This window comes from Telopea speciosissima, chromosome 1 (assembly GCF_018873765.1).
Source record: "Telopea speciosissima isolate NSW1024214 ecotype Mountain lineage chromosome 1, Tspe_v1, whole genome shotgun sequence".
NCBI classification, from domain to species: domain Eukaryota; kingdom Viridiplantae; phylum Streptophyta; class Magnoliopsida; order Proteales; family Proteaceae; genus Telopea; species Telopea speciosissima.
In genome coordinates this window covers 81,434,591-81,449,657 of record NC_057916.1, presented here as the reverse complement: position 1 = coordinate 81,449,657, position 15,067 = coordinate 81,434,591, and the positions used below count along the sequence as shown (strand labels likewise).

General features: G+C 40.6%; 2 protein-coding genes across 3 annotated transcripts in view; both read left to right on the top strand.

The window, feature by feature from the left end:
- Nucleotides 1-4,666, top strand: part of LOC122662420 — a 43,254-nt gene extending 38,588 nt beyond the window's left edge. Inside the window, exon 13 of one of the 2 annotated variants that reach the window (XM_043858058.1) lies at nucleotides 4,140-4,666. In XM_043858058.1, the coding sequence (XP_043713993.1) occupies nucleotides 4,140-4,589 (450 nt within the window). In that variant the 3' untranslated portion in view covers nucleotides 4,590-4,666. The remainder of the gene's footprint in view (nucleotides 1-4,139) is intronic. The other variant, XM_043858051.1, reaches the window with a different exon arrangement.
- Nucleotides 4,667-8,939: 4,273 nt separating this feature from the next.
- LOC122660798 (aluminum-activated malate transporter 9-like) lies at nucleotides 8,940-12,270 on the top strand. Its single transcript, XM_043856032.1, has 6 exons — nucleotides 8,940-9,270; nucleotides 9,884-10,024; nucleotides 10,114-10,383; nucleotides 10,496-10,635; nucleotides 10,849-10,995; nucleotides 11,602-12,270. The coding sequence occupies exons 1-6, from the start codon at nucleotides 8,967-8,969 to the stop codon at nucleotides 12,268-12,270; spliced, it is 1,671 nt and encodes a 556-aa protein (XP_043711967.1). The 5' UTR covers nucleotides 8,940-8,966.
- Nucleotides 12,271-15,067: the final 2,797 nt, after the last annotated feature.

The following is a 15,067-nucleotide window of genomic DNA, read 5'->3' as shown; positions in this document are numbered from 1 at the left end:
TTTTCAAGCTTCCAGAGGAATGTAGGGCAGCAAGACCGCGGCAGAGGACTTCTTTTGCAATGATGAAGAGCAGGGGGGAGAGGGGGTCGCCTTGCTTCAACCCCCTTTCCATTCCAAAGAAACCCATAGGGCCTCCGTTTATTAGCACTGAAATCCTAGAAGATAACATGATCTGATGAATCCAGGAAATCCACAACTCTGAAAAACCAAATGTCTGAAGCACATAAAATAGGAAACTCCTATCGAGGGTGTCGAAAGCCTTCTGAATATCCAGTTTTAGACCCAGACCTCCACCCTTGCGGCTGCTAGTCATTATATTTGTCAACTCTGAGACCACCCCGGATATTTTCAAAAATGACTTTACCCTGCTGAAAGGCTCCCTGCTCAGGTGAGATTAATTTATGCAGGATGGAAGATAGCCTAGTCGCCATTATCTTCGGTATCAATTTAAAAAAGAAATTCCCTACACAAATAGGGCGAAATTGACCAACCTTATCTACATTGTCAACCTTTGGCAACATGCTTAGGAAATTATTATTAAGGCCCTTTGTGACTACTCCTTCCCTGAAAAAATTCTGGATTCCCCTGCAAACATCACTACCAACTATGTTCCAGCAATCTCTATAAAATGCCCCAGGGAACCCATCTGGACCTGGAGCGCTAGAAGGGTCCAGATCAAACAGACGCTCTGATCTCCTCGTGACAAGGAATCCTAGTGAGCATGGCGTTGTCATCTGCTGAAACCAAAGGTGGAATTACTTCAAGCAAGTCAGCCTTCTTTGTCGCCACCCCTTTTTTGAAATTTTTTTCAAAATGAGCAACAAAATGCGTCCCAATTGAAGCAGCATCAGAGAGAGTTGAACCATCATCCAGTGTGATCTTGCGTATAGTGTTCCTGGCTCTTCTTAGCTTTGTTGATAGGTGATAATACTTCGTACATCTATCCCCCAATCTAATCCACTTATCTCTAGATTTTTCACACCACATCTTCTCTTGAAGAGTCACTGTTTTGTCATACTCCTTTCGAGCCTGAGATTCCCTGTCAAAGAGGTCCTCCGAAAAACCATCCACTTCAATCTGATTCAGAATTGTTTCTAGAACAGCTTGAGTTCTACTTACCTCAGAGTCAACATGAGGAAACACTTCTCTCGCCCAGACTTTCAAAGGATTTTTTAACCTTTTAAGTTTCATGGCCACCACAAATAAAGTGGATCCTCTCACTGGTTCACTCCAAGAGTCTTGAACAAAGTTTTTAAAGTGCTCATGCTCCGTCCAGAACCTTAGAAACCGAAAAGGTACATTGCTAGGACGTGGCACCTCTTCACAAAGAACTAATATTGGAGCGTGATCAGACGTGCCTCTCACTAGCACCTGCTGGGCACTATTTGAATAACGCTGCCACCATTCATAATTGCAGAGACTACGATCCAAAGTGGCTCGAACATTCCCCACCCGATGATTGTTTGATCAGATGAACTTGTTACCTGTGGAGGGGATCAAAGATAAAGATGCCGAATCGATCATTGCAGCAAACTCCTCTGCAGCCCCCATATTAAATCTTCCAGGTCCTCTCTTGTCAGCTGCAAACAAGTAGGCATTAAAGTCCCCCAGTACCAACCAAGGCCATGAAACTCCTGCAAGAGAGACCAAATCGCACCAAAGATCGCGCCTAACAGAACGGAAACAGCTAGCATGAACAACAGTTATTAAGCTACTGAGACCATTAATCTCCACCTGTAAAGAAATATGCTGATCCGATTGAAGAACCACCCTAGGACGTGGGAGTCCAGCCCTCCAAAGAAACCACAAATTTGGAATACCATCATCTCGATTGTTGGAGATGATCTCCACTGTCATGCCTGCTGCGGACAGAAAACCCAAAGGGAATTTATTTGCATCAATTTTGGGTTCAGCTAAACAGAGAAAATCTGGAGAATACTCCCTTATAACACCTTGCAAATGAGCTCGCGCTCGAAGATTTGCCACTCCTCTAATATTCCAATGGAGGCATCTCATGGATGATTATAGTTAGAGTTGAGGCGACACCTCCAAAGTGTCCACACTATGGCCCGCTTGCAGCACCTGATCTACACCATTTAACTCTGCCGCACCTCGTCGCCTTGAGCCAGCAAGAATATTAGCTTTCAGAATATGTTTTTCTCGGGCACCCCTTCTCTTGCTTACCTTAACAAAAGGGGCATCACAGCCGTTGATATCTTCTTGAGCTGGCACCATATCATCATGGTGAACAATCGCCATTCGACCACTGTTTCTACAAACTACCGAAACCGGCGAAGTTATCTCCACTGGACCGAGTTCACTTGGGCTTAATTTATCGTTACTTTGATATTGCTGCGACTCACCCACCAACTCACCACCGTGTTGAGCAAATAAAGCTGGAGAAGTTACCATTGTACCCTCAGCCGCATGAGAAGAGTCCTCACTATCAATGGGATTCAAAGCACAAGGGAGAGAGTCGTTGACTCGAGAAACAGGGAGGACAGGGGACTCTACAGCCCTTACGTTTCCATGCATGTTAGCTATGCTAGGAAAACCGGAGGTTTGAGCTGCCTCTTCACGCAAAACAGAATTTGGAGGGGTCATGGTTCTAACTGCCGGCACCTCCTCCAACGCTGGTAACTCCCTCCGGCACCAGACCTTCGTTGAATGTGCCCCAGCTTTAACCACTTCATCTGCCGCTGCTTCAACCACCTCCCATCTGCCTCATCGCGCCCACGGGCTAGGCATGCATCTGCTTGATGCCCAAATCCACAGCAAGTAGAACATCGTGTCAGCGGCTCTTCAAAGATCACCAATTGCTTGAAAACAAACATCTCCGATGAACCCTTCTGTTCACGTTCGACAAACACTTCCTCCACCCTGGGGACCGATTCATCAACATCGACGCACACCCTCGCAAAGTGACCATAGTGAGATTCCTTTGTGCGACGGTCAATGGCTATTGGACGCCCCACAGCCTTGGCAATAGAGAGCAAAATGGATTCGTGCCAATATTCTTGCAGCAGGTTCGGGAATCGGATCCACGTTAATCGGTGCATAATTGCTTGCTCATGGACTCTAAACTCCTTACGCCACTGCTGGAATCTCAGGAGTTGATTGTCGACTCTAATGGGGCTTCTTCTCCACACAGACGTCATGTCTTCTGCATTCGAGAAGCGAAAGATGACAAAACCTTTGCCGATTGATCTCAATGATACCCCGTCCCGCAGAGGCCAGTGCTGAGTAGCCTCGCGCAGCTTATCCATCGAGGTAAACCGGAAATTGATTCTCCCCAACAGGGAGTACTGTAGCTTGTCCAATTGCTCCATGTAAGCCGCCTGAGGAATTTTAATCCTCTTCAAATTCCCATCCCTAACCGGCGATGGCAAACTATCAATCTGAGGTAAACGTGGCTTCGTCACCGCAGCATATGATAATGGCTTCACCACCTTGTGAGTCTCCTTCTCCAGCGCTGGAAAGCCCAAGAACCCCCCCAAATCCACCACCGTGGTAATTCCTCCTCCTCTTGGGACGCTCACACCACCCAAGATCTCTTGCCTCACGGCTTCCATCATACCGGCTTCCCGAAACTCATTTCAAAAATCTAATAATCCTCTTTAATTGATTTGTTAGGAATTTCCACGAACCAGAGATGATAGCCTGATTAGTTGGCTGTAGTGGTTGGCATCTTCCTCACCCCTTGATAGGTTTGACACTTATACAACTGCTGGTCCCGCCTAGATCTACAAGCCCCAGAAACTGGCGTTTTCAATGGTTCTAGCCTTAGTAGCACAGCAGTTTGCATAATTGCCTAGAATTATTCCAGAGGCTGATAATTCTCAAATTTTGAGTATGTGCTTGTGTAAGCATGCATTTGGAGGGAGGGGTGGGGTGGGGTGGGGTGGGGTGGAGAGAGAGAGAGAGAGAGAGAGAGAGCGAGGGTTTTCTAGAAGGTGACCTCGCCCAAGACAAAATAAAGCATGCAATTCTGTCCTACTTATGCATCAATATATTGCAGTGATTCTTTTCGAGGAAAAAAATATATAAAAGAAAAAATTATTTGATTTGTCACCTTTGAATGTAGCTAATTTTGACTCCCTTTTGGGCCTTTTCTGACAGCGGTGGAATTCATGTTGCAGGATCGGCATTGCTACTCTCGTGTGCTTGAGCTGCTCGTGAATGTCTGGGCATACCATAGTGCAAGGCGGATGGTATATGTGAACCCAGAGACTGGTGCAATGCAGGAACAGCACAGGTTGAAGAGCCGGAGAGGTCAGATGTGGGTCAGTTGGTTCTCATACACTACTCTAAAGAGCATGGATGAGGATCTGGCCGAAGAATCAGACTCTGACCATCCCACTAGGCGGTGGCTGTGGCCGTTAACCGGTGAGGTTTTCTGGCAAGGTGTGTATGAGAGGGAGCGAAATCTACGACACAAACAAAAAGAAAGAAGAAAGCAACATAGCAAGGATAAGCTCACGAGAATGAAGAAACGATCTCGCCAAAAAACCATTGGCAAATATGTTAAGCCCCGGCCTGAGAAGATAGGAGACTCAAATTCAATGGTGTTGGCAATGGCTGTGGTATAGAGAGTTGCCCTCATGGTGGTGGTTACCCGTTATGAGTGAATCAATATTCCAAGTTGATAATTCTTTTCTAATCTTCCTTTGTTTTTTCTGGTTGGAAAGGGCGAGTGTCAGGAAGGATGATAGCTACTGCATTCTCATTCTTGAGAGCTTATCCTTGCTATGTAAGTTCTATTTCTGGGTTGTGTGTAACTACTGCAATCTTCTGTTCACCGAAACCTTTCAAGCGCTTCAAAGATGTAAATTAGCTTCCATTTAAAAATAAAAAAATAAAAAAAATTTACTCATTCTTTGAGCAAAATTTTCCTCACCAGTGTAACTTGCCTCGATTGCTTTGTAAGTGAATTCACAGTTTGAGGTTTACAGCAAAGCAGTTTATGCCTAGCAAGAACTTTGGAGATCTTGTGGTCTCCGGCCTCGAGATTCCGATTGGGTTAAAATCGATATCGATGAGGTTTGTAAAGTGAATCCAAACTATAGGAGGATGTTTTTGAAGATCATAATCGTAGGCATTTGTGTTCCTTCGCCATATATATAATGGGATTGCTTCTAATCCTTCAGCAGAGATTGTGGCTTTCTTTAAAGTATTGGTAATTGCACAACAAATATGTTTGACAAACAACTATTGATTGAAATTGATTCTTCAACCTTGATTTCGGTAGTAAGATCACCAACTTTTCATCAATGCTGGAATCTTCGATTAATCTATCTTCTGTTTTGTTCCTACAGGACCTCTCATTGCTATCATGAGAACAATGTTATAGTGGATCATTTTGCAAATTAATTAGGGTGTTACTCCAAGAGTAGACTTCTATTGGGCATATTCCTACTGCGGATTACCTTGCCAAATCGGCAGCAAAAAATTGCAGCTCTTCGTCGTCAATTTTCTTTCCAGCTTCGGTGCGTCATTATACTGGGTTGGATGCTACAAACAGGTAGAGATTTTTGTATAGAGGGGAAGGGGAAGGGGAAGGAGAGGAGGGGATCAAACCGGGGAGAAGCGCACCACGACTCACCAACTCGAGACCTTCGAGTGAGCATGAGTATGAAGCACACCACGACTCACCAACTGAGCTAGGCAGTTGTTGGTTATCATATGCTTCTTAGATCTTAATGCTAGGAGGACCCCAAGGTGATCAGCTCTCTATAAGACCCCGCCCCCACTCGAATTGCGTTGCATCGCATCACATGGTATCTCTTATTTTATTGCTTTTCAAGCATTGGTAGGACGGCGTCAAGGGTCAACTATCTTCAGACATCCCACCCAATGATAAAAAATTAAAAAAAAAAAAATTTCTTAAATCCACGAGATTAGGGAAAAAAATAAAATTTACAATAGAAATAGGTTTGCCTTTGTCTTACATTTACTTATTTTGCATTGCATCACATGATATCTCTTACTTCATATTATTTTTAAGGGGATCACAAGGTCACAATTCATTAAAACAACATGTTCATTAAATCTCTTGTCAAATGTATTGCTTTAGATTTTTGTGTAATCTAAATCATGGATTATTTGGGTATTGGTATCATATTGGCCGATACAATAAAAAGAAAAAAAAGCCTTTTTCAATACCGATAACGACATAAACAATAGACCAATCCGCACTGATATCATGAACTAAAACCTCGATCTTGATGTTTTGGGTCATCATCGTCTTCTCGATCTATGTTAGTGTTAAAGATATCTGATTGCAGATGATGGGTTCTCAAGAACCAGATGCCATTAATACAAGCTTCGATCCCGATATCTTATTTTAGCATTTTCGTGTTAGCTAGTAAAACTTTACATTATTGGGTTAGTAATTATTCTCTCATGCAACCATAGAGAGATGTATTCTAAGTTCTAACACAACCACTTACGTACTTGCGCTTTTTTAAGTAAGAATATGAATATTCCTTATAGCTAATAGCCAACTTAAGATATCAAGCATTTTGGTTGTGTGAATGTAAATTTTGCAAGAGAAACACCATCAGAATAGGAATCAAAGTATTCCGATGCTTGATCTTTTACATGGAGAGAGAGAGAGAGAGAGAGAGATGGAAGTCAATACTCAATACCCATTTCAATGCTTTGCGTGGTTCATTCGCTCAAGAGCCTATTTGTTCCCAAAGTAAAAAACACGTAGGTAGATCAATAATGCATTCCAAATAAATCATACCAAACATATCCTTAATGGGGGTGGGGTTGATATTCGAAACTCATCAGGAAATGTTGAGGTTGAGATGATGAGATGACAAATATACGATAAATTGATGGTGGGTCTAGATGTTTAAGACAATGGGTGCAAGATTTCTTTGCAAGAGTCAGGATAGATTCATTGATTTTAGGGTTCATCTTCCCCAAATGGTTTAGGGTTTGATTTTCAATTTTAAATCTTAAACGATTTGGGGAAGATGAGGGCAATTTGGTCACTTTACTCTTTAATTTTGGTGGGTTTTTGTCACAAGGGCATTTTGGTTATTAGATTTCTTAAAACTAACGTTTAACGTATTAAACTAACGGACTGGACTAAAGTATTATAATGTTTTGAAAGTAAGGGGCACATGTAAATTATAAAATTATAAAGATGTATTTGGATAAATAGGAATTTTGAGGGGACATTTGATAAAAACCCAATAATAAATATTTACGATAAAAGTTTGTCATGTTTAGCTATGTGGCACATTATATTTAAAATTTTTTAAAAAAAAATTTCACAGACACCTATGTCTTAACACAGGATCATTCTTTTCTCTCTCTTTCTTTTGAAAGGGCTTCTTCAGACAGTATGTGATGAAGCCATTATTGTTACTACTGGAAGTAATGTTTGCCACCACCTAGAGTGTCATTTTCACAGTCGAGGCATAGAATTAATCCTCTATTGATTCTTATCTCAAAGAAACGTCTAGAAATGTATCTCATTGGAATTTTCTTTTCCTTCATTAAAATTTAAAAAACAATAAAAATAAAAATTCTTGTTAATCGACAGCCAATGATGTAGTATTCAGAACAATAATGTGAGCTTCAATTCCTGAGGTATTGATCCGTAAAGTATCTGCTCTGGTTGGACAAAATGGATTCCTGTGTATTGTCCACTTGTCATATTCAATAAATGGTTTTATTCAATCATGAAGCCTATCATGTAATGGACTTCCCATTTGGTCTAAAATTTTTAGAGCATCTTACTCTTGATCAACCGCATTAATTTTAAGCCTTTATATCTTAACATATGGAGATATCTTAGGGTTGGAATTTGATCTATTTGAGTTGAGGGTGATGTGGATAATATCTTCAAAAATGTTGACTCCAAATGAAATGAGCCTGTATTTTGATATATTCTTGGAATAGATTCTGGATCTAAAATGCGCAATCTGAACCCTAATTTTTCTCTATCTTTTTTGTTTTTAGAATGCGTTTTAGACCCCGAATCTATTCCGAGAATAAATATGAAACATAGTCAACTACCTCAAGACGACAAGAATAGTACTAGTTGTGACAAAACTGTGGGTGGAGCTTGGCGCAAGAGTATTAAGTTTGCTCCACAGTGAACTAATGGTCGCGGGTTCGAGTGAAAAAATAACCTCTTTGTAAAGCAATCTATGTCTTTTCTTTTAGGCAAAATGTTTCGTACACGATTGTGCATCATGTACGACTATACTTGCAACCGTTGGATGGAGATGAAGAATCGTATAATATACACGATCATGCCCATCCAATGGTTAAAAACATGATTGTGCACCATGCACGGCCATGTACAAAAACTCTTTCTTTTTTTTTTGTTAATCACAAAACTATTTCATCTAAAACTTGATAAAATGAATTTAGAGTGAAATGGGTATATCTTTGGACATTTCTTTGGTGTAACTTAAGCTTCCACTTTTGTAGATTTTTAGATATTTGGACTTGGGTATTAGGAAGGCAAACTTGCTTGTCTCTTGCTGAGACAACAAACTATGTCCCGTTGCATCGTTTGATTCTAATTCTCCTTCCATATATAGCATTATTGGGTTTAGGCATCTCTTATCCTTGATTTCCTTCCTATCTTCTCTTCAAAAAAACAAAAAAAAAATTTAATTAACAATTATTTTGGATTTTAATTATTCTTCTGTTTATCATATACTGTCTTGTCTCTGTTAACACTCCCCCCCCCCCCCCCTACTTGCATCACCCAACTTAGCCAACACCACCACTCTTTATAATCTCATTCGATCTCCTCACACTTCTTCATCGCAAAACTGTAACTTTTAACTCATAATCTCAACTATTTTCTCTTCTTTCTTCCATTAGATTTCTTTGTATAATTTCTTTCAGAGGGGTGACCGGAGTACTGGTTGAAGCCGGAGCAATATCCAAGAGGTCCGATCGAGGTCGAAAAACTCACACCATATCATTGGAGAATGAATGGGAAAAAGGGTAGCAGCATCAAGATCGACATTTGTCCGGCATCGTCAAAAGTAAAACTACCGGAAACCACCGAGAAGAAATCAGCCGGAGTTGTTGGGTTCTACAGTAAAGAATGGATGAAGTCAGTGTGGGAATTCTGCAAAGAAGACCCCAATAGAGTAACATTCTCACTAAAGGTGGGCCTTGCTGTTCTCCTAGTGTCCTTGCTCATACTTTTCCAAGCACCTTATCATGTATTCGGTACCAGCATCATATGGTCCATCCTCACTGTCGCCATCATGTTCGAATATACTGTTGGTATGTACATAACTGCATGCATGCATATACATTTATCTAAAGATAACCCCTCAACTCAAATATATGGGGATCTTTTATCTCCTCCAGTTCCCCACTGCCCCTAACAAGGGGGCGCAATGACAATTCCACCACTGGCTGGGTGGGGTCCACCCACCTCTTATTAGAGATATTAGGGAACTGGGCCAGACAGAGAACTAGAGGAGATACTTTTCCATTCCCCAGTCCCCCTAACAAGGGGGTCACAATGACCACCCTACCCCTGCTCGAACCCTATGCCCGGATGGGATTCACACTCCCCCTATTAGAGGGACTGGGGAACTAGAGGAGATAATTTTTCAATGCACCAAGTACTTGAACAACCCAATTTGAGATTATTACTCCATTAACTCCAAACATCTCAACAATTCATATCACTGTAATTACTTAAAGTATAATTGACTCTACACGTGGATAGACAACTTAAGGAAGATAAAAAGAGACCTTGGCTTTGATACCACATTGGAGGGTCAAACCCAAAACCTTAAAGCATGCATAAAAAAAAGCATCATATAAGGATAAGGAATACTATTATGCGGTGAAATTTGTTTATGGTTGTAAACTCTGTGTCTGTCAGGGGCGACGTTTAACCGAGGATTGAACCGGGCGCTAGGAAGCTTACTTGCCGGAGTCTTTGCAGTTGCCGTCGGCCAGGTGGCTCTGTGCTCCGGCCATGTTGCAGAACCTATAATAATTGGTTTCAGCATCTTCTTGATAGGTACTTATTTACGTTCATGCATGTAAAGTGTAATGTGATTTGGGTAATGGGAGATGTTGAGTTGAGACTTATCAATTTAATGGATGTAGGAGCTGTAACATCTTTAATGAAGCAGTGGCCTTCCTTGGTGCCATACGAGTATGGATTCAGAGTTACACTCTTCACCTTCTGTTTGATAGTAATTTCTGGGTATCGTATGGGAAACCCGTTAAAGACTGCAATGGCACGGTTGTACTCAATTGGAATCGGAGCATTTGTAGCAGTTCTAGTGAATGTCTTTGTGTGTCCTGCATGGGCTGGAGAGAAACTCCACAAAGAGTTAGTTAAACAATTTGATGCTGTGGCTGATTCTCTTGATGGTTAGGGCTTATAGCAAACCCTTTATAAATTTTATATATGAAATGAATCCTAATGGACTAGTTTGGAACGCATTAATTTCTTATTAGTTTTGTTGTGTTAATAACATTTCAGAATGTGTGAGGAAATATTTGAAAGATGATGGATCTGATCACCCGGAGTTCTCTAAGACTGTGATGGATGAGTTTCCTGATGAGCCTGCTTATAAGGGATGTAAAGCTACTTTGAACTCATCAGCAAAGATCGATTCTTTGGTAACTACTGTTTACACATAGGGTGCCATCCTACATGGATTTCACCGTCTATACTGGTAGTGAGGTTATTTTATAAGCTTAGATAAAAAAATAATTTACAAAACAAGAAGGATTGAGTTTGTTTTACACCTAATTTTCTTACAAATTTACTTGTTTTGTAATTATTGTTTTAATCTAGTAGATCTAAGAAATTGTCCATATTACATATTACAGGCAAATTCAGCGAAATGGGAGCCACCACACGGCAGATTCCGACACTTCTTCTACCCTTGGTCGGAATATGTAAAAGTAGCCTCCGTTCTCCGATTTTGCGCCTACGAAGTGATGGCCCTTCATGGAGTCCTTCACTCTGAGATACAGGTCACACCCCTCTCTCTCTCTCTCTTGGATTCCAATATGATGGGTTTCACTTTCACAAAAATGTTGGGCTTCCACTTGTAAGGCCGAAGTAATAAGTCTCACATTGAATGTGATAATTTGATGGAGACTAATAGATATTTTGGCTCCCCCCTCCTTCACGGCTAGCTTTTAAGGATGAATTCGGAGCCATATCAAGTATATTATCCAGTATATCTTATGGGCATAAATCTTATGAAGTAATAAGTCCCATATTGAATGTGATAGTCCGATGGAGACATATATTTTGGCACCCTCTCCTTAATGGCTAGCTTTTAAGGATGAGTTCAAAACCAAGGTTCCACAAATCGAATAATCATAATACGCCAAGTATATTATCCCAGTATATCCTGGTGATGCTTTTCCCCCGGCCCACCTGTGAATGGTGGACTAGTTGAACCAATTGATTCTCATTCTTTGAAATTTCATTCCTAATCTAAAGCTTTCATGACTAAAACATACAAAGATGCTCATTCTTAAGAACATTTTCTATCTTTCAACCATCACTACATCCAGATGATGATGTTGATGATTATATTAATGGTGTTTACCTTTTTTTTTTCCCACCAGGCACCCTATAACCTCAAGATTACATTTCAGTCAGAGATTCAAGAAGCAAGTAGCCAAGCAGCAGAACTAGTGAGGAGTCTTGGAAAGGATATGATGAACATGAAGAGAAACCTAAGGACTTCTCTACTAAAGAGAGTCCATAACTCTACAGAGCGCCTCCAAAGGGCCATAGACATGCACTCTTACCTCCTCACATCGGGACATGACTTTTTCCTTGACAACAACAACTCCTCCTCCTATAGTACCAAGGCACTCTCTAAACAAGTCTCTTTTGCTTTGTCACCTACTACCCTTTCCAACCTCTCCGCCCACTTGGTGATTGACCAAGGCAGTGGCGATGGTGGCCAGGAGATGCCATTGAATCCGCCACCGCAGGCGGTAGAGAATGGGACTCCGGCAGTGGGGGCGGCAACTGAGTCTTACCATGAGGCAATGAAGAAGCAACAGAGGAGGTTATATTCATGGCCATCAAGAGAGGTGGATGAGTTTGAAGAAGGTAGTGTTGGAGTGGATTTTCTGCCTAGGATGAAAGCACTGGAGAGCACTGCTTCCTTGTCCCTCGCCACCTTCACTTCATTGCTTATCGAGTTTGTGGCTCGACTTGATCACTTGGTTGAAGCTGTTGATGAGCTTGCCAAGATGGCAAAGTTCAAGGATGACGATTCATGAATAAAAAAAAGAGTACCCGAGGTTCCCGCCACTGCTGGGTCTGGAGAGAATCATAATATAGACAGCCTTACCCCTGTTTAGCAGAGAGGCTGTTTCGATAAGAATAAGCCAAAATGATATTAACAGTAACCCACAACATAAAAACCAAAAGAGAGAGAGAGAGAGAGGAATTTCCTGTTTTGCCTTTGGGTACGTATGGATACTTAATACTTGTTTCTGTTTGTGCAATAGATCTTCTGAGTACAAGTTGCTAGTTTGTTATATCAAATTCCCTTTATCTGGGCAGTTTAATTCTCTGAAATTGGAATGCAAAATCTAATTGTTGTTTAACGAATCTATGTAAAATAAGAAAGTTTGAATTATTACATTGGTATGTGTTAATGCAAATATCAAGAAATACGAAGAAACAAAACAGATTTAAGTTAGGGTGACATAGAGATTTAACATGGTTATAATTTTGGTAAGAGTCAATTCGTGGGAATAGAATATTGAAATTTGGTTGGAAAAAAATTTTCTATTATAAAATATATAAGAAATTATTCTATTGAATATACTCTCCCTTAGAGTCGGGAATTGCGACATTAACTATATGCAATGTTCAAACCAAGGAACTTACTTTGAAGAGTCCTGACGAATGATGATTGTGACGAGATTCGGTATTTTTAAACCATGGAACGCTTAGTTTCCATTTCGATTGTAGGTGTAACCAACCCCCTATTAAGGATATGGTAGAAAGAAATAATACTTAAAAAAGATCGAGCTTCAATATAAAGATCTTCATTAGTGCTTAAGCCAAATTGTATACCACCATTGATAAACTTCAAAATAAGTGATATTCACTAGGTCGAGAGCGCCCCCTCAAGTAAAGGCTTCCACGATTTTTAGTCATAATAAACATTATGTGATGCCTTAAAATATAATGAAATGACAATATTGCCTTTGGATTTAAATATTCTTTATAAGATTTTTTTGGGTGTTAGGCCCCACACCGGGGTCAGACAAGGATCCACAAGGGATCAGCAAGGGGGCCAGTGAGCCACACTTATTACAACATTATTATACTACTATTTCAACAAGAGTGGAGGATAGGAGGGTGAAACTCTCGACTTTCCGCGGACAAACGCTAGACCCAATTGTCTAGTCCCCTACCACTGAGCTAGAAGTTCATCCTGCTCAAACAGATGGCCTTCAGGCCAAACAAAGTTTAAAATTCATCCTTATTAAAATGTAACCACACTTATGATACATTATAAAGTCAAATCAACGAGGACCCACACCTACGAAATTAGAGGTGTCAACCAGTCGGGCTTGGTTGGTTCTGGTCGGGCCTCATTGGTCTCCATCAATTTAAGAAGAGAGTTGCTTTGCATGTACATTTTCCTACACATACATGTTAGGTGCCAAGACATGTCCCACTTCCTACTATTTAAAGGGTGAAGAGGGGTATATATGGAAGCAAAAGGGACACTAGTTGGAACTTGGCACGTATGTGAAGAGGATCCATTCTCTCAATTTAAGATCATGCACCGTTTTCGATAGATTAGGTAATCAGGCCTCGTAGGTCAGGGCATGGACAAGTTCTATTCGATCAATTACGGGTCCATAATTGGGCTCAAGGTAATCGGACTAATCGGGCTTTAAATATGCTAATTGACTAATAGAACTATAAATGGGCCATAAACGGGTTATACATAGGGATGTAAACGAATCGGATTCGGATCGGATACGGATCGTATGTGATCGGAGCCGGATATTCCCTGGCCGAATTCGGATACCTCTAAACGGATTTGGATGCGGATCGAATTCGGATTTTCGACCATCCGTTTACATCTCTGCCTTGTGTAACCCGACCTTCCTCCCTCTAGTGGATACAATTCACTCTCAATCCATATCTCTTAGATCATGATTCTATTTTCATCATATTCTAGAACCTATTGAATCTTCAAAAACCCTCAAAATCATTATTTACTTAATTTTTTATTATTAAGTATTCGGATTTTTTTTTAGACGGATTTTAATCGGAGTATTCGGATTATTTCCCGGATATCTCTAAACGAATACGGATGCCCCTAAACGGACACGGATGCAGATTCGGATTCGGATTTCGGTTATCCATTTACATCCCTAGTTATACATGGGCTAAATTGGTTTCAACGGGCTAATCAGGCTATAAACAGTCGATTATCAATGGATCAATATTCGCAAGTCTCGGGGTTCAAAAGTCACAATCTAAAACTGCCTATACTATTTTTCAGTTAAAACTTTAAACTTATTCCTTAGAAGTTCATGAATGCTGGAAAAACAGAGCAAAATCACCTGGAATAAATATGTACCTGAACTATAAATTAGAGAACCGGGAATATTGAATACATTCAAGGCTTGTGACCAGAACTGATCGAAGTGAATGGAAGCACATTTGCAGTGGGCTCAGGTAAACCACCCTTCTAAGTGTTGGTATTGGCATCGACCAATACAGCCGATACAGATCGGTTAAATCGACCGTGGCTGTTTCCAGACATTCCAAAGCAGTCAATTCTATGGATTTTGGGATCAGATCGCTATGTTTTCAAATCTAAGGAGCTGATTCTAGGGTTTCTAATTCTGATTCCGGGTGATTCCGATTGGATCGGATATGAATCGATAGGAACCAATTCGATCCTCGATTCTGTGTTTAAAATTCTTAGTTTTGACTGATACAGGCCCAGTGGAATGCAACATATCAAAGGTAAAATGGTCTAAAAATGATTTTTTTTTTTTAAAAAAAAATTTTCAAAATTGAAAGTAAAACTGTCCGATT